At 48.2% G+C, this 21,784-nt stretch overlaps 1 protein-coding gene across 2 annotated transcripts in view; it reads right to left on the reverse strand.

Moving 5' to 3' along the window:
* Window positions 1-21,784, reverse strand: part of clcn2c (chloride channel 2c) — a 66,148-nt gene that overhangs the window by 26,182 nt on the left and 18,182 nt on the right. Inside the window, exons 11-18 of one of the 2 annotated variants that reach the window (XM_077221420.1) lie at window positions 21,633-21,717; window positions 21,227-21,382; window positions 18,537-18,606; window positions 12,406-12,516; window positions 10,586-10,799; window positions 8,025-8,161; window positions 7,702-7,826; window positions 2,860-2,968 (exon numbers count right to left, since the gene is read on the reverse strand). In XM_077221420.1, the coding sequence (XP_077077535.1) occupies window positions 2,860-2,968; window positions 7,702-7,826; window positions 8,025-8,161; window positions 10,586-10,799; window positions 12,406-12,516; window positions 18,537-18,606; window positions 21,227-21,382; window positions 21,633-21,717 (1,007 nt within the window). The remainder of the gene's footprint in view (window positions 1-2,859; window positions 2,969-7,701; window positions 7,827-8,024; window positions 8,162-10,585; window positions 10,800-12,405; window positions 12,517-18,536; window positions 18,607-21,226; window positions 21,383-21,632; window positions 21,718-21,784) is intronic. The other variant, XM_077221421.1, reaches the window with a different exon arrangement.

A 21,784-nucleotide genomic window follows, 5' to 3' on the forward strand; every position in this document is an offset into this window, starting at 1 on the left:
ACGGTCTAAAAGAACTCCATGATCCACAGTATCAAAGGCTGCGCTAAGGTCAAGAAGAACTAACATCACACAGATCCCAGAATCTACAGACCACAACAAATCATTTGTTACTTTAAGAAGCGTGGTTTCAGTGCTGTGTTGAGACCTAAAACCTGATTGAAATGTATCAAAAAATGTATTTTCTTTTAAAAAAGCTGAAAGTTGATTAAGAACAACCTTCTCCAATAACCTAGTCAAAAAAGGCAATTTAGAGATTGGACGGTAATTATTTAATACTGACGGGTCTAAGATTTGTTATTTAAAAAGAGGTTGCACCAAAGCATGCTTAAAATAAGATGGGACCACAGCTTCGACAAGACTCTGATTCACTACAGACCTGATCGTAGACCTCACCTCATCCCAGACCTGAATTAACAGACGTGGTGGGACAACATCAAGCAAGCAATATGATGGTTTAAGATGTTTCGTGACTTCTAATAGATTAGTTAGTGACACAGGCTCAAACATCCATAACTGAGCAGTAATGCAGGGGTCAGGCTGGACCAGGGGTGAAACTGAATTTAAGACCAGACTATGTATATTTGCTTTGACAGCAGCGATTTTATCCACAAAAAATTTCGCAAAATTCACACAGGCTCTCAAAGTGTTATCAGCAACAACTGGGCTTACCGGGTTCAGGACTGTATTTATTACTCGAAATAACACTCTTGGACAGTGGAGATTTTGTGAGATTATAACTGAAAAGTATTGAGATTTAGCGGATTTTACAAACTGCTGATAGGTGATCATGGAGTCCCTGAGGATCTCAAATGAGACTTGGAGTTTGTCTTTTTTCCATCTTCTTTCAGCCTGTCTCCATTTTTGCCTGAGAGCTCGACTCTCCCCATTAAGCCAGGACTGAGCTACCTCTTTAGGGTTTACCTTTGTAAACGGGGCTATTGAGTCCAGAATACCATTACACTTCAAGTTAAAACTAGCCACCAGGCTATCTGACCCCTTACAAAATGGAGACAAATCCAGTTGGGTATGAGACTTGAACGGCTCAGAAAACTCAACGGCAGTCCGAGCATTAATAGGCCTAACACTGTGAGCGACTGGCCCACAGCTTCTAGAGGGCTTGGTGAAGAGCATATTAAAATTAATAATATAATGATCTGAAAGCCCAATGTTCTCTACAACAGGCTCACATACTGGAACACCCCAAGACAAGACTAAATCTAAAGTGTGGCCTTGTAAATGAGTAGATCCCACTACAGACTGAGTCATGTTAAAGGAATCTAGCACAGTAACAAAATCTTGCACTAGCGGCCTATCGGGGCAGCATATATGAATATTAAAATCACCCAATATAACAAGGCTGTCACAGCTTGTGGACATAAATGATAAAAATTCAGAAAATTCCTGAATAAAGTCTTTGTTATATTTAGGAGGTCTAGATAAAAGTACAACAAAAAAAAACTGACCTAGTCAAGTCCACTTTAAATGCTTGCACCTCAAAACTAACATAGTTCGTTCTTGAAACCGGCATGCATTTAAAACAGTTCCTAAAAATAGTAGTAAGCCCCCCTCCCCGACCCCGACCCCCAATCCTCTGAGAATTCAGAAAAGAAAAGTCATAAGGAGAGGCTTCAACAAGAGTAGCCCGCTCCCCTTCCCCGAGCCAGGTCTCAGTCAAAAAAAGAAAACCCAGTCCATGTGATGAGATGTGATGAGACATTAATTAAAAATGTTTTGTTTCTGATAGATCTAATATTTAGCAGAGCCATCTTCACATTTAAGTCGGCAGATTCCTCATCTCGAATTGTTGCAGGAGGTATATACTTCAAATGCCGAAGATTTTCACGTTTAATCCTCCTCTTCTTAGAGTGTCGACGAATCGTTCTGTAACCAGATACCTTTCCTCCTGAAGTCGCGGTGAAAGACACTGGAACGCGGGTCCAACGTCATACCCCACTGAGTTTGCATGTTCATCCAAAGCATCCGCCGCGGCACGGGCTCGCGCTGTCCTCTGCCTTACCAGCACCCCTCCTCGTTTGCCCCGTTTCCTGCTGCGTTTCCTTCGATAGCGAAAGCAGTCCATAATCCCACGCATATCCACAGATGCACACACCAAGAACGGAGGGTTGCATGACGTTTGGTCATCTGAATGGTCGTCTAGGTGCAAACTGGGAGCCCCTGCCACTGTTTTCCGAAGACCTAAAAGGAACTCGCGTTCATATACGCGAAGCGGACTGGCTCGTTGCACAAACAGTAATAGAGACGGGACGAGCACATAAAAAACATATGACACAAACAGCAGACGGCATGCCACACTGCACACAGGCGCCATCTTGGAAGTACAGAATCAGATCAGGATCAGTGAATGCTGAGATATTTTGCTAAATAAAAGAATTGCGCGAAAACTTTATTATTTATTGTTCCGTCTGTATCATCTCAGTGAGCTTTTGTGAGGGTTTACGCATGTGCAGTAAAGGTGAATTTAGCGTTTTCAGGTGGTTTCCAAAGTTTCTCATCCACAATAAAATGTCGGAAAATGCCTGAAAACACTAGTGTGGACGGAAAGCGTTTTTAAACAAAAACGCCGTTTTCAAATTCATCCTACAGATGAATTTACAGATTAATGTAGACGTAGCCTTAGTTTTCATTGTCTTAGTTCTAGGCGTTCATTTGTTACCATAGTCCCTAATTAGTTGTCACCTGTTTCTATTTCTGTTGATTACCTTCCTCATGTATTTAAGCCCTCTTTTCCTTCAGTTCACTGTGACAGTGTGTGCTGTTGATGGGAAACTGCATACTTTGGGGTAAAATATTTGACCAAAAAGAATGCATGAAGCTCGAATAACATGATTGTGGCATTACTTGTAATCTCTTCTTCATCTACAGCCGACTTCTTCAGTACAGGTTTAAGAGGTTTAGAGGAGTCTGGATGAGCCGAGGACGAGGTGGATGAAGACTCTTCGGTGGACGTCTACAAAACACACACACACACACACACACACACACACACACACACACACACACACACACACACACACACACACACACACACACACACACACACACACACACACACACACACACACACACACACACAATGCTGCATCAGAAAACAACTCGGGTTACGACTGTAACCCTTGTTCCCCGAGAAGGGAACGAGACACTGCGTCGACGTCGTGACGACACTAGGGGAATGCCCCCATCGTAGCGTGTCTGAAGCATGAATGAAAATTGTCCAATCCTGATTGGTGCTGCGTCATGACGTAGTAGATGACGGCATAACCGGAAGATACAAAGGGATGCCCAGCACACACACACATTAGCTCTTTTGCGATGAAGCAAGCGCTCTGACCGTGATAGGTGTGGCGACGAGACGCAGTGTCCCGTTCCCTTCTCGGGGAACAAGGGTTACAGTCGTAACCCGAGACGTTCCCCTTCGAGGGAACTCGCACTGCGTCGTCGTCGTGATGACAGTAGGGGAACGAAATGCCCACTATGCCACACACTATGCCACACCGTAGCCACGCCCGCCCTACTGTGAAGCTGGAAGACCAGGCACACTTTAGGACGCGTGCACTCTGGCGCCAGGCGTCACGGGGAGTTGCAGACTGTAGAAACGTATGAAGGTGTGCGGGGTAGCCCACCCGGCCGCCTCGCAGATCTCCTGAAGCGAGACGCCAGAAAGGAGGGCCACCGAGGAGGCCATGCTTCTGGTGGAATGTGCCCTCACGGCCATAGGTGAAGGCAAATTGCGCACCTGATAAGCCGTGGCTATAGCATGGACAATCCAACTGCTGATTGTCTGTTTAGATGCAGGCAGCCCTTTCTTGGGTGAACCAAAGCACACCAACAACTGGTCTGACTTCCTCCACTGAGAAGACTTCTCCAAATAAACCCTTAGAGCTCTGACTGGGCAGAGCAGGTGAAGTCTCCCCTCTTTCGCCGTCCCATGAGGTGGAGGATGGAAGGCCTGAAGAACCACCGACCGTGCCACACTAGACGGCACCTTGGGCACATAGGATGCAAGATGGCCTTGACACCGCCAGGGGCAAACTCCAGGCAAGTTAGCGTTATAGCCAAGGCCTGGAGATCCCCCACCCTCCTCAGAGAGGTGATGGCAAGGAGAAAGGCCACCTTGAAGGTCAGGTTCTTTGCCTCAGCCGACTCCAGTGGTTCAAAGGGGGCCTCAGCCAATCCTTCAAGAACCACCGCCAGGTCCCAAGTTGGGATTCTGGAGTGAGCCGCAGACCTCATCCTCCGAGCCCCACGGAGGAAACGTACAAACATATGGTGCTTTCCCAAAGGCCCAGCACCTATAGGCGAGTGGAAAGCCGCAATGGCAGCCACATACACCTTAAGTGTGGACGGGGTAAGACCGGTGGAGAAACGATCTTGGAGGAACTCCAGCACTGAAGCTACTGGGCAGTTAACTGGGTCCACCTCACGCTCTCTACACCAAGTGGAAAACACATTCCACTTCAGGCTGTACAGTCTCCTGGTGGAAGGAGCCCTGGAGCTGAGTAGGGTCCCGAGAACATCTGCTGACAGGCCAGCCTCTAGGTGCCGAGCCCTCTCAGGGGCCAGACCCAGAGGTTCCACAGCTCTGGCCGGAGGTGAAATATTGTGCCCCCTGCCTGAGACAGCAGATCCCTCCTCAGAGGGACCTGCCACGGGAGGCCGTCTCGCAGTGCTACAATGTCTGAGAACCAGATCCGGGTCGGCCAGCGGGGTGCTACTAAAAGTAGGCTGATCCCTTCCCGGCGGACCCGCTCCAAGACTCCCGGGAGCAGAGCGATCGGGGGAAATGCGTACAGACGCAGCCTCGGCCACGTCTGTGTCATAACGTCCAGCCCCAGCGGAGCTGGATACCTGAGAGAGAACAACAGTGGACAGTGGGACGTCTCTTGAGACGCGAACAGATCCACTTCCACTGGGCCGAATCTCACGCACATGGCCTCCACCACCTCGGGATGGAGTCGCCACTCCCCGGGCCTCAGCCCCTGCCTCGACAGGACGTCTGCTCCCTGATTTTGGAGCCCGGGGACAGGCCAAAAAGTATGATGTTGGACGCTGCTGCCATGAGCCCCAGCAGTCTCTGAAACTGCTTCACAGTGAGGTTGTGGCCTAGCTTCACTCTGGAGACCATCGCCAGTATGGACTCCACGCGCGCAGGAGACATCCGTGCCCGCATCGTCGAGGAATCCCATACAACAACTCCCAGGAACGTAGTCCTCTGGGAGGGCGACAACACACTCTTTTTTGAGTGTTGAGTCTCAACCTCAGCCTCAAAACTAACTTTTGACGACATCTCGATGCCGAATCGCCAGCTCTCGCGACTGGGCCAGAATCAGCCAGTCGTCGATGTAATTGAGCACCCTGACGCACTCGAGCCTCAGGGTTGCTAGAGCTGCATCCATGCATTTTGTAAAGGTGCGAGGGGAGAGAGCTCGGCCGAACGGAAGAACCCGATATTGGAACGCTTCGCCCCCGAAAGCGAACCTCAGGAACTTCCTGTGACATGGAAGGATGGAAATGTGGAAGTATGCGTACTTCGGATCTATTGTGATGAACCAGTCCTCGAACTGGATCTGACTCACGATGGCTGGAATTGTGAGCATCTTGAACCTGAATCTCCTCAGGGACCGATTCAAGTGCCTGAGATCTATTATTGGACGCAACCCGCCATCCTTCTTGGGAACTATGAAGTACTGGCTGTAGAACCCGGACTCCCTGTCTGGCAGAGGAAGGATGGGGGGGACAGCTCTCAGCGGTCCGGCGCAATTAGGACCGCTTGGAGGAAGCCTTCTTTGCCTGAAGGACGGTTCTCAGATCGACCTTAGGCTCGGAAGGCTTACCGCGAGAGCGCCGCCTCCTTTGCCAAGCTCCCTCGGGAGGGGCGCGGGAGGCGACACTCTCTTTTTGCAACAGTCGATGCGAGGAGCCGGGAGGCGGCCGAGGCTGCCCTTTAGAGGCAGCCTTCCCCGAGGAGCCAGAACGGCGAGGGAGGTATTGCTGGAAGGCCGCCGACTGTTTTTTAACCTCCTGAAACCTCCCGACGACCGTATCAACCGCGCCGCCAAAGAGGCCAGACAGTGAAATCGGGGAGTCTCGGAGAAAATGTTTTTCTCTCTCCTTCATCCCCGACAAATTCCTCTCCATACACACCAAACCAGCCATGGAGCGGCCGATGGCACGGGCCGTCTCCTTGGTGATGTGGAGGGACAAGTCAGTGGCCTTCCTCAGTTCCGTGATATCCCTAGGAGAGGGACCCTCACCCTCATCAAGCTCCTTGTGGAGAACGGCCTGGTAGGCCTGCAACACCGCCATGGTGTGCAGGCAGCTACCAGCCCGCCCAGCCGCCATATAAGCCCTGCCCACCAGCGCGGATGTATCGCGGCATGGCTTAGTGGGCAGTACCGGGGCCTTAAGGGACGATGCGGCCTCGGGAGAAAGATAGCTCTCGAGAGCTTCCTCTACCCGAGGCATTGTCTCATAACCAAGCTCAGCCGCCCCCAACACGTTAGCAAAATCAAGTACTGGGGGGTTGGAGAGCCTTGCTGAATACGGTTTCACCCATGACTTGCACAACTCATTGTGCAAGTCAGGAAAAAACGGAAGGCCCCGGCGTGGAGGTTGAGACCTGCGCTTAAAAAATCTCTCATACAGTTTGCCTGGTGGCTGGATCTGCAATTCTTCTTGTGGCCAATCAATTCTTAGTTTGGCCACAGCGTGGGTCAAAACCTCCACTAGCTCCTCTTGAGCAGGCGCGTGAAGTGGCTAATCAATGTCCACATCACCCGCCTCGATGTTTAAATTATCTGACTCAGATCCAGATAACTGAAACATCGGGTCCTCCGCCTCGCGGGAAGAAGCCGCTTCGCGGGCTTCCGCACGGGGCGGGAGAACCTCTGAATCCTCAGACGAGGACCGGGAAGATGCCGTAGCATTCCCGTGTCCCCCTGAGAGATCCATCTGCGAGACCCACGATCTGCGGCGTCGCGCTGCCTCGGCAACCGCGGGCCCAGAACCGCGAGGCTCACGAGCCTGGCCGCTTGAATCAAACACGGCCAGCCGTGAGCGCAAAGCCCTGAGCGGCAGCTTCTCACACTCGCTACAAGCGGCTCCCTCGAGAGCCGCTCTAGCGTGCTGCGCGCCCAGACAATACACACATAGCTGGTGTGTGTCTGTGCCCGTAATGTAGCGCGGACACGGATGCACACACCGTCTAAACTGCTCGCTGGACATCTTATATATTGTGCTTGATGTCACTGCAAATATATATTGGGACAAACAACAGTAAATAGGACGAACAGATCTCACAGAGCGCTTTAGCTGAAGAGCAAAAAGGCTAATGTGTGTGGTGCTGGGCGTCCCTTTGTATCTTCCGGTTATGCTGTCATCTACTACGTCATGACGCAGCACCAATCAGGATTGGACAGATTTCATTCATGCTTCAGACGCGCTACGCTGGGGGCATTCCCCTAGTGTCGTCACGACGACGACGCAGTGCGAGTTCCCTCGAAGGGGAACAAGCGTATCTTGCTTTCTGCTGCATCAGAAAACAATGCATAAAAATTCAATTGCAGTTCAGACTGAATTAATTGCAGAAAATTGTGGGAGATTAAAATAAGGAGTTTCGAGTAGTACTGCCTTGAAAGCACTGCAGTAACAGCTGTTCTGATTATAACAGACAAGCGGTCTGACCTGGAAGTGAACCCTGTAGCTGCAAGGCATGCTGGGAACAAGTCCTCCTCGCCGGTCCTGTGCTCGCTGCTTTAGGAGCGCCAGCAACTGAGCGCGCTCGACAGAACCCAGCAAGAGCATCGACTCTGAGAGACACCAGGGAATCAAACAGAGGGATCAGGACAGGCAGAATAACATTATGTGCATTAATATTTTATCCCAACGTTCTCCAAATATTTTGCTAACGTTCCCATTAGGTTATAAAAACATTATTTCTGAATGTTCTCTGAACGTTACTTTTGAATGTTCTCTGAACGTTACTTCAGTAAGAGATGTGTTTGTACCTGCAGACTTCACCACAGGGAGCATTTTCAGATTTCCTGAGCGTAGGATCCTGTTAATGTCTCTGTAGGTGGAGTTCAGTGTGACGTAACGAACATCTCTTTCCATAAAGTCCTCCACATGAATATTACACTTCCTACTGACAGAGAAAGAGGTAATTGTCAACATTTTTGATGCACAAGTCAAGTCAAGTCACCTTCATTTATACAGCGCTTTAACAATATAGACTGTTTTAAAGCAGCTGTACAGTGATAATAGGAGATTACAGTAACAGAGATTATTCTAGAGCTGCTGTAAAGCCAAAACAAAGTTATTGTCCAAACAAGTTAGTTTTGATTGATTCACTTCCGTTGCAAAACCCAGCAAGCAATAGCTGTCATTTCACCGTCTAGGTATATATATATATACACAGGTCCTTCTCAAAAAATTAGCATTTTGTGATAAAGTTCATTATTTTCCATAATGTAATGATAAAAATTAAACTTTCATATATTTTAGATTCATTGCACACCAACTGAAATATTTCAGGTCTTTTATTGTTTTAATACTGATGATTTTGGCATACAGCTCATGAAAACCCAAAATTCATATGCATATTTCATCCGACCAATAAAAGAAGTGTTTTTAATACAAAAAAAGTCAACCTTCAAATAATTATGTTCAGTTATGCACTCAATACTTGGTTGAGAATCCTTTTGCAGAAATGACTGCTTCAATGCCGCGTGGCATGGAGGCAATCAGCCTGTGGCACTGCTGAGGTGTTATGGAGGCCCAGGATGCTTCGATAGCGGCCTTAAGCTCATCCAGAGTGTTGGGTCTTGCGTCTCTTAACTTTCTCTTCACAATATCCCACAGATTCTCTATGGGGTTCAGGTCAGGAGAGTTGGCAGGCCAATTGAGCACAGTAATACCATGGTCAGTAAACCATTTACCAGTGGTTTTGGCACTGTGAGCAGGTGCTGAAAAATGAAATCTTCATCTCCATAAAGCTTTTCAGCAGATGGAAGCATGAAGTGCTCCAAAATCTCCTGATAGCTACCTGCATTGACCCTGCCCTTGATAAAACACCATCACTGACTGTGGGTACTTGATACTGGACTTCAGGCATTTTGGCATTTCCTTCTCCCCAGTCTTCCTCCAGACTCTGGCACCTTGATTTCAGAATGACATGCAAAATTTGCTTTCATCCGAAAAAAGAACTTTGGACCACTGAGCAACAGTCCAGTGCTGCTTCTCTGTAGCCCAGGTCAGGCTCTTCTGCCGCTGTTTCTGGCTCAAAAGTGGCTTGACCTGGGGAATGCGGCACCTGTAGCCCATTTCCTGCACACGCCTGTGCACGGTGGCTCTGGATGTTTCTACTCCAGACTCAGTCCACTGCTTCCGCAGGTCCCCCAAGGTCTAGAATCGGTCCTTCTCCACAATCTTCCTCAGGGTCCGGTCACCTCTTCTCGTTGTGCAGCGTTTTTTGCCACACTTTTTCCTTCCCACTGACTTCCCACTGAGGTGCCTTGATACAGCACTCTGGGAACAGCCTATTTATTCAGAAATTTTTTTCTGTGTCTTACCCTCTTGCTTGAGGGTGTCAATGATGGCCTTCTGGACAGCAGTCAGGTCGGCAGTCTTACCCATGATTGCGGTTTTGAGTAATAAAACAGGCTGGGAGTTTTTAAAAGCCTCAGTAATCTTTTGCAGGTGTTTAGAGTTAATTAGTTGATTCAGATGATTAGGTTAATAGCTCGTTTAGAGAACCTTGTCATGATATGCTAATTTTTTGAGATAGGAATTTTGGGTTTTCATGAGCTGTATGCCAAAATCATCAGTATTAAAACAATAAAAGACCTGAAATATTTCAGTTGGTGTGCAATGAATCTAAAATATATGAAAGTTTAATTTTTATCATTACATTATGGAAAATAATGAACTTTATCACAATATGCTAATTTTTTGAGAAGGACCTGTATATATATATATATATATATATATATATATATATATATATAACTATAGACCCGATACCGTCCGGCTGTGAGTAACACACTTCTAACCAAATAACCTTGAATTTAGTTAAATGTCGTTTTTGCCTAAATAACTTGCGAGATGTCTGATATTCCATCATGTAAACAAAGTCAACGATTACAGTGATTACAAGGTGTTTGGTTTAATTTCTTCACTTTAATTTCTTTGTTATCTAATTGATGACTGACTATAGTCTATTCTTGGGCTATGGTTTAGACGTCTATTACATCTTCACTGACAGCCCAAATTCAGCCTTGTTTTAGCCTAGGCATCAGGGCTGTGTTTGGACACTTTTAGATGTCTTTTAAACGCAAAATTGTTTGCTGGGAATTGTCAACATTTTTGATGCACAACACAGGAAAAAATGAAAGCACTTCCAAAAATCCCTCTGAATCTAGGTTAAAATGAACTGCAAAGGAAAGTGTAGTCAAGTCAAGTCACCTTCATTTATATGGCGCAACATCAATTGTTTTTGCTTTGTAAGTGTAGGTGGTGCACAGGATGAAAAACAGAAAGAAAAGATATGAAAGTTAAAGCAGAGACTCACACGCGGTGTCCCCATCGGAGCAAGGGCAAGTACGGCAGCTTCTTAATGCGGATAACCGTGTCGTAGATGGACGGCTGGAGACTCTGAGAGACCATGTTGGCCAGAATCACCGAGATCAAGATGGGGAGAATGTAGTTAATCTGACCCGTCAACTCCATCATGATCACGCCGGTCGAAAAGGTGTGCGTGACTCCTGCCGTCAGCGCTGCCGCTCCTGCTCACGAGAGAGTGTCATGTGACCGATCATCAAACACAGAGAGAGTCATGTGACCGATCATCAAACACAGAGAGAGTCATGTGACCGATCATCAAACACAGAGAGAGTCATGTGACTGATCATCAAACACAGAGAGAGTCATGTGACAGATCATCAAACACAGAGAGGCATGTGACTGATCATTAAACACGGCGAAAAACACAGCATGTTGTCTTTGGTCAGAATAGATGAATGCTCAATGGAGAAAGCATGTAGTTTAACCGCTGAAACTAACCAACTAAACTGTGACCGTGACTCTGGTTGATAGAATCTCACTGATATCTGAGAACATAAAGTCACTTGTTTCTAGGTGACGGTTTGTGTTGTTGTATTTTACTCGACACTCACACTGATGACTTGGATGATTTTCAGACTCTGGACTCTATTTTAACGATCTAAGCTCATGGTCTACAGCGCACGGCGCAAGTGCAGTTATGGCGTCTGAATCAACATTTGCTAGTTTAACGACGGGACAAATGGTCGGCGCTCCCGGCGCTGGTTTAAAAGGGTCATCCCTATTCTCTTAATGAGTAATGGGTGTTTTGGGTAGCGTGAAATAAACCAGTCAGAGTCTCATCTCCCATTCCCTTTAAAAGCCAGTTGCACTCGAGTCACGGCGGATTCGCTATTTACAAGCGGAAAAACAATCCTTTTATTTTTAATATTTGGCATGTTTGTGTGATGCTGCGAGTCCCTGTGTGTGTTATAAGCAGAGTGTGTGAGAGTGTGTGTGTGATAAGCAGAGTGTGTGTTGTGGACCGGCCTTTAGACCGTATGCGCCAGAGAAACGAGCTCGCAGCATCTTTAGAATATTGTCTTTGAACTTCCGTTTTTGCGGTCGCTCTGTATATCTCTATGGCATCGCTGTCGAGGAGTAATTAGCTGGTGAAGTGGATTTACTTATTGTTAAGTTAACAAAAGTTATCATGAGGATTGTAATGTTTGAAGCAGATGTATTTACAAATGTCAGTAGACCGGGAAGATTTTAAACGAGCTGTTCATTAAAAAATACGCAAGATCACTATGAAAATACAGACCTGAAGACAAAAGACAACGAGCATAGCACTGAAAAGGGGCGGAGCTACATAAGGTCTATTGGCGCACATTACCAACACACTCTTTAAATAACTAAATAAAAACTGCACCATTGACTTTAGAGCAGGTTTCAGTTGGTCAACAGCTCTGTCTATTTCAGTTCCTCAAAATACACTGATCCTGAACACACACCTGGTTCTCAGACCAGCAGCCCATGGACACACACACGGGCTCAAATGCATTTGCTGTTTAAACAACGTGGAGCAGGACATGAAAATGATAATTGCGTCGGGCTGAAACTAGCAAAACACACTAGCGTCCACACCTTAAACCAACACTTACACTTTACCTGTCCATAACCTCACCTGTATCACTCGTCAACAGCAGCACAAGTGTTTTACAATACAACAACACAAGAAGTACATTGTATTACTTATTTTTCAATGTACGTACATAGTACTTAATGCCACTTAATATAAACTGGGACCGATAGTCTTACTGACAACTGCACACAAATCCAGTTCCTCACCCACGACAGCGTACGCTCCGGGCACGATGTGATATATGTGTCCATCTGTGTTAATGCCCTCCGGAAACAAAGTGGCCATTCCTTCACCCACCAAACGGCCAAACCCAGCACCTGAAACACACACACACGTTCAGTTCACACTCATCTTATTAAAACCAGCACCTGAAACACACAAACACACACACACACACGCGCACACACACACACACACACACACACACACACACACACACACACACACACACACACACACACACACACACACACACACACACACACACACACACACACACACACAGTTCACACTCATCTTATTAAACCCAGCACCTGAAACACACACACACACACACACATATACACACACACCTTATTTAAAGGGTCTTAAAGTCAGTTATCATAAAACGATAACATAACTGCACTAGCGGTCAACAGTTTTTTTTAAATGTTTTTGAAAGAGTCTCTTCTGCACACCAAAGCTGCATTTATTTGATCATTAATACAGTAAAAAATCTGAAATATTATTCCAATGTAAATCAGCTGTTCCCTTACGAAGGGAACTCAACGATGCGTCCATCGACGCCATGGGAACGCCCCCAGCGTGACTGCGTCTGAAGCATCTATGTCAACTAGTCCAATGGAAAGAATGAGCGTCACGGGCGGGTGACGTCATGACCAGGATATGATAAAAGCACATCCGGTGCAAACCGGCATTAGCTTCTGTTGCCTCAGCAAGCGATCTGTGTCAAACTGTCTGTTATATTTACTGTTGTCTGTCTGATATATATATATTTATGGAAACTAAACAATTGCACAACTCTGTGTTCTCCCTGCTCGCGCTATTTAACGAGTAGGGACACACACGAGCTTTGTGTGATGTGTTTGGGAGTAGAGCATGCGGTATCAGCCTCCGAGGGGGCTGATTGCCAACATTGTGAGAAGCTTTCGCTTCGCATGCTCCGCTCCCGCCTGTCACTTTTCGAGGAAAGTGGCCGGGCTCGCAATTCTCAGGGTGACAGGTCCCGCGTCTGCCGAGGCAGCGCGGAGAATGCATTCCTGTGGATCGCGAATAGGATCTCTTTACGGGGTTGGAGACGGGTCCGCGGATCTTATCTCCTCCCTTTCCACGAGGGATCCAGTGCTCTCTCGCCGGTCTCGGAAGCTCGCGCTGCGGTCTCTTCCGCCCGGGGAGAGAGAGAAATCAATGCTTCAGTGCTCTACCTCCGAGGAGGTAGATGTGCTGGGCATTGAAAGTGACACAATCATGGGGGAAGTGAATTTGCCATCTCTTTCCCCAGCGTATGAGAAATATATATAGCCTATATATATATATATATGATAGTTTATATATTATATATAAAATAAAGTGAATATATATAAAAAATATATATAAAAAATAATAAGCTGGTGGAAGTGTTTACTAAGGCTGTAGATAAATTAAATATTTATGGCCAGCAGAAATAAGGGGGCACTCGTCCTAAAAATAAAATAAATTAAACGAGTTTCCTTCCCTCTATTTTTCCACCTCCATCACGGGGCCTTCCATTTTTCCCGATCTGCACAGCGAGCTGTCTAGATCATGGAAAAAGCCTTTCTCCTCTTGTCTTTTAGCCCCCACATTCATGTATATTCAGATATTTGGGGGTTAAGAGGGTATGGCTATACCCCGGGTAGAACAGACGCTTGCGAGCTATCTGTCTCCCGGTTCAGTATCGTACCTGAAGGCGTCGGCTTCTCTCACTAAACCATTAAAGAAAACTATTTTTTAATCTAGTGGGAAAAGCATATATGGCAGTGGGTCTAGCATGGGCCTGCTTGCACACCATAGCAGTGCTACAAGCATATCAGGCTGACCTGCTGCGGTATTTGGACAGAAGTGAGGGAGTTTGGCCCGATGGGGTTTGAGAACTCCGTCGGGCCACAGATTTATCTCTCAGGGATGGCAGCCCTTGTGGTCACTGAGAGACACCTCTGGCTCAATTTGATGGGAATCATAGAGAAAGATACAAGATAATCTCTCCCTCGCTATGTCCAACCCCCTGGGGCTGCTGGGCGTGAGCAGCTCCAGCCGTCTAGTTTCTCATACACAACACAGCAGCCAAAGCCTTCAAAGCAGAAGCCGGATCCGAGGACCGTTCTTCACGCTGAGAAGGCTGCGGCTCAAAAGAAAAAAAGGTCCTGATGTTCACGCATCAGGCCTGTGAGGACAGCCCCGACCGAAGTGGAGCGGTGTACACCTCATTTTACGGTGCCCGTTCCATTTCGGGGTCCTCACGAGACCCTTCTGCCAACCCTGCCACCCTCGGTGCTTCAGGGCGCAGCGGTCTCCAGCGAGTCGCTGATGCTATGCTGCGGCACAGCATCGGTTTCGCGCCCTCTGAGGGGGGCCTTAGAGCGGCCAGTTCAGGTAGTTCCTGCCATTATGTTTCAGGCTCCGGAATTGGCTGTCTCGATAACACCAGAGACCAGCCTCGAGAGGCTGGTTCCCTTAGTAAATTTTCTGGCAGCGTGGAAGCTTCTGCCGAATATTTCTCATTGGGTCCTGCAGATTGTAGAGAAAGGATACAGAATCCAGTTTGGTTCTCGTCCTCCTCGTTACAACGGGGTGCTGCCCACAGTGGTGCATCCCGAGCAGGCTCTGGTAATGGAGCAAGAGGTAAAGGCCCTGTTAGCAAAGGAAGCTATAGAGCAGGTGTACTCACCCGACATTGCGTCGGGTCTTTACAGTCGTTATCTCATTGTTCCAAAAAAGGATGGAGAGCTGCGTCACATACTAGATCTTCGTCTGTTGGAGTGTTTGGTGCTGGAACTCAATTCCAAAATGCTGACACTCAAACAGATCGTGACTCAAATCAGATCCGAGGACTGGTTTGTCACGATAGATCTAAAAGACGCATACTTCCATATCTCCATCCTCCCTCAGCACAGGAGGTTCCTGAGGTTTTCTTTGGGGCAAAGAACACCAGTATCAGGCACTTCCTTTCGGTCTAGCTCTATCACCCCGCACATTCACGAAGCGTGTAGACGCAGCTCTGGCCCCGCCAGGCTGCAGTGTATATGCATTCTGAATTGCATAGATGACTGGCTGATTCTAGCGGAATCAGAACAGTTAGCGGTTCGGCACCGAGGTGTCGTTCTCGCTCCTATGCAGATGTTGGGGTTGAGGCTCAATGCCAAGAAGAGTGTGCTTTCTCCAGTACAGAGAACCACTTTCCTTGGTGTGGTATGGGATTCAGTGACGATGCGGGCCACTCTGTCGCCCGTTCGTGTAGCTGCTATCCTAACAGCCGCAAAAGAGCTGAGGCTAGGCCAGTCACGCACTGTAAAACAGTTAGAGAGACTGTTGGGTCTTGTGACAGCAGCGTCCAACGGGATAACTTTTGGCCTGCTGTACATGAGACCTTTACAGTGGTGGCTCAGGACCAGAGGGTTCTCCCCGAGGGGAAACCCACTTCGTATGATCAAGATCACGCGGCGGTGTCTCCGCACCTTGGTTATATGGAGGAAACACTGGTTCTTAACCCAGGGTCCGGTGTTGGGAGCTCTTTGCCATCGAGTTGTGATCTCGACAGATGCTTCCCTCACCGGCTGGGGAGCGGTATTGGAAGGCCGCTCAGCTCAGGGCTTGTGGAGGAGTCATCATCTCTCTTGGCACATGAATTGCCTAGAGATGATGGTCGTCTTCAATGCGTTGAGACATCTCCTCCCAGACCTGAGGGGCCATCATGTGTTGTTCTGGAACAGTGACTGTTAGGCCTCAGGGCAGCAGCGTCCAATGTGATACCCTTTGACCTGCTGTACGTGAGACCTTTACAGAGGTGGCTCAGGACCAGAGGGTTCTCCCTGAGGGGAAACCCACTCCTTACGATCAAGATCACGCGGCAGTATCCCCGCGCCTTGGTTATATGGAGGAAACTCTGGTTCTTGACCCACAGACAACACGTTGGTGGCCTCTTATTTTGGTCCCTCAAGAAATTACGCTGTCTGAGGGCAGTGTATATTCCAGGGGGGGCCAGAATATTGGAGCAGACACCCTGTCGAGGCAGGGGCTGAGGCCAGGGGACTCCACCCCGAGGCGGTGGAGCAAATATGGGAGTTTTACGGCCAGGCAGAAGTGGATTTGTTCTCGTCTCAGCATACGACGCACTGTCCACTCTGGTTATCCCTCACTCAACCAGTCCCCTCGGGGCTGGATGCTATGGTGCAGATGTGGCCGAGGCTACGTCTGTACGCATTTCCCTCCGTTGCTCTGCTCCCAGGAGTTCTGGAGTGAATCCGCCAGGATGGAATAAGCCTATTTAGTAGCACCAGCCTGGCCGAGCTGAATTTGGTTTGCGGACCTAATTTTTCTCCTCGACGGACCTCCCTTGGAGGTCCCGATCAGGAGAGACCTTCTGTCTCAGGCAGGGGATGCAATATTGCACCCCCGGCAGGGGATTTGGGAACTGTGGGTTTGGCCTCTGAGGGGGCCCAACTCATAGAGAGTGGTCTCTCAACCGAGGTTGTTTAGACCATTCTAAGCTCCAGAGCTCCCGCTACGAGGAAACTATATTCACTATTTCGAGAGTTTTTCACTTCTTGGTGTTACCAGCGTCAGTGGGATCCGGTTAACTGGTCAGTAAACACAGTATTCGAGTTTCTGCAAGAACGCTTTGTATCAGGTCTATGTCCTTCCACGCTTAAGGTATAATATGTGTGGCGGCCATTGCGGCTTTCCACGCCCTGGTGGGTAGTACATTTTTGGGTCGAGACCCCCTGATCACTCGTTTCCTTCGTGGCACTTTGAGGCTGAGGCATGCAACTTGCACTAAGGTGCTGGCTTGGGACCTTGCAATAGTTCTAGAAGGCCTATCTGGGGCTCCCTTCGAGCCCTTAGATTTGGTCTCAGAGAAGTTCCTTTCTTTTAAGACTATTTTCTGCTAGCTATTTCGTCCCTATAAGAGTCAGACCTTCAGGCCCTTTCGGTCCCCACCTGCCTTGAGTGCACCGGGATGGCCAAGGCAATCTTACCCGAAACATGGATATGTTCCAAAGGTGCCTACCATTATTCCGAGGCCTATTGTGCTGCAGGTTTCTGTCCTCCCCCATTTTTCGGACCAGGAAAAGCTGAACCTCTTGTGCCAGTGCGAGCACTGGACACTTATGTTCATCGGACTTCTCTGTCGAGAAAATCCAACCTATTGAGCATATAGATAGTCGAGACTATTCTTCTTGCTTGTGAGTCTTCTGGCCAACCATTTGGTGGTCAGGGCTCATTCCACTAGGAGTATGGCTTCTAAGCGTATTATCTGGAGTTCTCTCCAAGACGTTTGTGATGCGGCGGGCTGGTCCTCACCGCTCACATTCATGAGGTTTTACAGCTTGGACCTGGATGCTGCCCCAGGTTCTCAGGTGCTTAGTGCTTAGTTACAACAGACTGACACTCAGGTACTTGGAATTCTGGCGCTTTGGGTATTCTCGTTCCCATGGCGTCGATGGACGCATCGTTGAGTTCCCTTCGTAAGGGAACGTCTCAGGTTACTATTGTAACCATAGTTCCCTGAGAACAGGGAACGAGACGATGCGTCACCCTGCCATACTTCCTGCATCCCTGTGATCGGCTTGCTTCGGCAATTTTCGAAGCTAATGCCGGTTTGCACCGGATGTGCTTTTATCATATCCTGGTCATGACGTCACCCGCCCGTGACGCTCATTCTTTCCATTGGACTAGTTGACATAGATGCTTCAGACGCAGTCACGCTGGGGGCGTTCCCATGGCGTCGATGGACGCATCGTCTCGTTCCCTGTTCTCAGGGAACTATGGTTACAATAGTAACCTGAGACGTTTTCTATGTGAATATATAGTAAAGTGTAATTTATTCCTGTGATCAAAGCTGAATTTTCAGCATCATTACTCCAGTCTTCAGTGTCACATGATCCTTCAGAAATCACTATAATATGATGATTTGATGAGCTTAAGATTTGAGAATTTGATTATTATCAGTGTTGAAAACAGTTGAGCTGCTTTAGATTTGTCTAGACTTTATGAGTTAAACTTTATGGTTTTAATTAGCATGGTGTCAAACGGGCTCTAAAAAGGTGGAAAACGCCCCGAAAAATAATCATATTTTTATAGACAAACACAAAAAACATACCAATGACGAATATGGGAACGAAGGAACCACACGGGATAGGAAGGGTTATGGAAAGCGCAGACATCCAGAACTACACAACAGACAACAGTAACACAATTAAAGCACAACAACACACACACTTTCACAAATACTGTATATATTAAAACAGCGAGAAAATCTGTTTTGTCATTATAGGACTGTTTTAAAGCACAGTGTCATGAACAACCAGATAAGGTTAGATCCAAATGCAGCGTGAGTTTATTCACAGGGTAGTCAGACAGGCAATGGTCACAGACAGCAAACACAGTACAGGAGACAAGGCAATACTCAGAGTCCGATAACCAGGCGGGAAGTCAGAGGCAGACGAGACAGAATCCGGGAAACAGGCGATGGGTCAGATACACAGACTGGAACAGACTAGACAAAGAAACCCTCGGAGATGTACACAACAGTGAAACAAGACTTAGCAATCAGTGATAGTGAATTTGGGGTATAAATGAGTATGGAGCTGCGTGAGGAACATGATGCAGGTGTGAGAGTGATCAGTGGAAACAGGTGTGTTCGCAATCAGTTCAGGTTGTGTGCGAAAACAGTCCAAGGGAAGCCAGTGCAGAAGTGGAGCGCCCTCTCGTGACACTAGAGGGCAATCCAGCCGAACTTCATCACATAACCCCCCCTTTAAAGAGCGGCTTCCAGACGCTCCAAAGAAGATCCAGGCGGGGGGCAGAGCGAAGACGATCCAGGGGGAGGGACGGAGGGCGCAGAGCGTGGGCGGACCAGACTGGGCCGGTGACCAGGGCAGAGAAGGATGAGGCGAAAGCCAGGGCGGAGCAGGATGAGGTGAAGGCCAGGGCGGAGCAGGATGAGGCGAAGGCCTGGGCAGAGCAGGATGAGGCTAAGGCCAGGGCGGAGCAGGATGAGGCGAAGGCCAGGGCGGAGCAGGATGAGGCGAAGGCCAGGTCGGAGCAGGATGAGGCGAAGGCCAGGGTGGAGCCCCCTCAGGCTTCCCTGGGTGTGAAGACCTCACGGGCAGCCACGGCAGGGACGACCCCTCAGGAGACCACGGTGGCATGCCCCTCATGGTCCCTTCGTGGTCCCTACTGCCCCCCTCCAAAAATACTTGGGGGAACCTACAGAGACATAGGCTGGAACTGGAGGCTTCGGGGTTCGGCTGCAGGCGGCTCTGGCAGTTCGGTAGCAGGCTCCGGTTCAGGCTCAGCCAGTTCAACGGAAGGCTCCAGCTCATCAAGGCAGACGCGAAGCTCCGGTTCGTCTAGGCTGACGTGAAACTCTGGCTCGTCGAGGCTGACGTGAAGCTCGAGTTTGTCATGGCTGACGTGAAGCTCTGGCTCATCGAGGCTGATGTGAAGCTCAGGCTTGTCTAGGTAGACAGGAAGCTGTGGTTCGTCTAAGCTGACGTGAAGCTCAGGTTCATCAAGGCAGACGTTAAACTCTGGTTCGTCAAGGCTGACGCAAAGCTCAAGTTCATCAGGGCTGACGTGGAGCGCAGGCTCGGCTGGGCTGGACGGGACCAGCGGTGAAGGCTCGGGGACAGGCTCTGGCTGGACAGGCTCGGCGGGACAGGAATGATGGCCCACTTGGCAGCACGTGCTGAAACCAGCGCAACATGACTAGACCCTGGTTCGGTGAATGCTGCAGGGTTGTGGAGCTCCTTCTCCATCTTACTCACAGTGAGAGCAGAACCACTAAATAGAAGCGCCATCTCCATTTACTGCCTTAAAGTGCTGTGAGGCTCAGGGTTGGGCATCAATGAGCGAAGTGGTTCAGATAACCCTCCACGGAACAGGTTTGTTAGGAAAATATTGCTCATACACGTGTAATGTGAAAGCTCATCGTGATGTCTCGCTGTTGAATTTTACCCGGAGAGCTTGGCGTGACATCGGGATAGGTTCTGGGCTAACAACTGTGGAGACGGGTTGAGTCTGCGATGGTCCCAGTGTGGAAACATGGCCAACCTCTCCAACGACACGGTGTACAGCGCTCCGGTCCGCATTAGTTGACTGAGAGGCATAACAAGGCTGAGATGCTGCTGGATCTGGTGGTGGCGAAGTCTTCTGTCATGAAACACCAGACTCAGAGGGATCCAAATGCAGCGTGAGTTTATTCACAGGGTAGTCAGACAGGCAATGGTCACAGACAGCAAACACAGTATAGGAGACAAGGCAATACTCAGAGTCCGATAACCAGGCGGGAAGTCAGAGGCAGGCGGCAGACGAGACGGAATCCGGGAAACAGGCGATGGGTCAGATACACAGACTGGAACAGACTAGACAAAGAAACGCTCGGAGATGTTCACAACAGCGAAACAAGACTTAGCAATCAGTGATAGTGAATTTGGGGTATAAATGAGTATGGAGCTGCGTGAGGAACTTGATGCAGGTGTGAGAGTGATCAGTGGAAACAGGTGTGTTCGCAATCAGTTCAGGTTGTGTGCGAAAACAGTTCAAGGGAAGCCAGTGCAGAAGTGGGCAATCCAGCCGAACTTCATCACACACAGCCAGGGTTCAGAATAAAGAAGAGGTTTAGTCGCGGTAGTTTGGGAATAAAACTGTTTGTGTGTTTCAATCCAAAATTTTTATATAGCATAAAATATTTGGGAATAAAACTGCGTTTTTATGTGCAACTTGGCAATTCCACCCAGCCTTTATTACGCGATATCCCATGTAAACATGGCTTGTGTGTTTATTTACCTTCATTAATATGAAGATGGTGAGGATGATGAAGACGTTCGCCTGAGGATGTTTCCAGGCCGCTAAATGATCGTCATCCTCAAAGTCTGCCATGATGCAATGATTTGACCAGGTGCGATTATCAAAAAATGAGATTAAGGATTCCCTCTGTGTAAGCTATAAAGAGGAAATGATGTCATAAACAAGAAATGGTTGTATATAAACCAAAAAATGGTACATTCATTTAAAAGGCTGGTTTTCATGTTTAATTTCAGTGTGTGTGTGTGTGTGTGTGTGTGTGTGTGTGTGTGTGTGTGTGTGTGTGTGTGTGTGTGTGTGTGTGTGTGTGTGTGTGTGTGTGTGTGTGTGTGTGTGTGTGTGTGTGTGCGTGTGTGTGTGTGTGTGAGTGTGTGTGTTTGTGTGTTACCTTTCCAGCCATGAACTGCCCAAAGCCCGGAGGGAAAGTGAGCGTTGAAACCAGTACAGAGACCAAAGCAGAATACAAGAAAACACTAGACAGAAAACACATGATTATACACACACACACACACACACACACACACACACACGTTTCTGCAT

This window comes from Siphateles boraxobius, unplaced genomic scaffold (assembly GCF_051911475.1).
Source record: "Siphateles boraxobius isolate OS27281-9 unplaced genomic scaffold, OSU_SipBor_1 82, whole genome shotgun sequence".
NCBI classification, from domain to species: domain Eukaryota; kingdom Metazoa; phylum Chordata; class Actinopteri; order Cypriniformes; family Leuciscidae; genus Siphateles; species Siphateles boraxobius.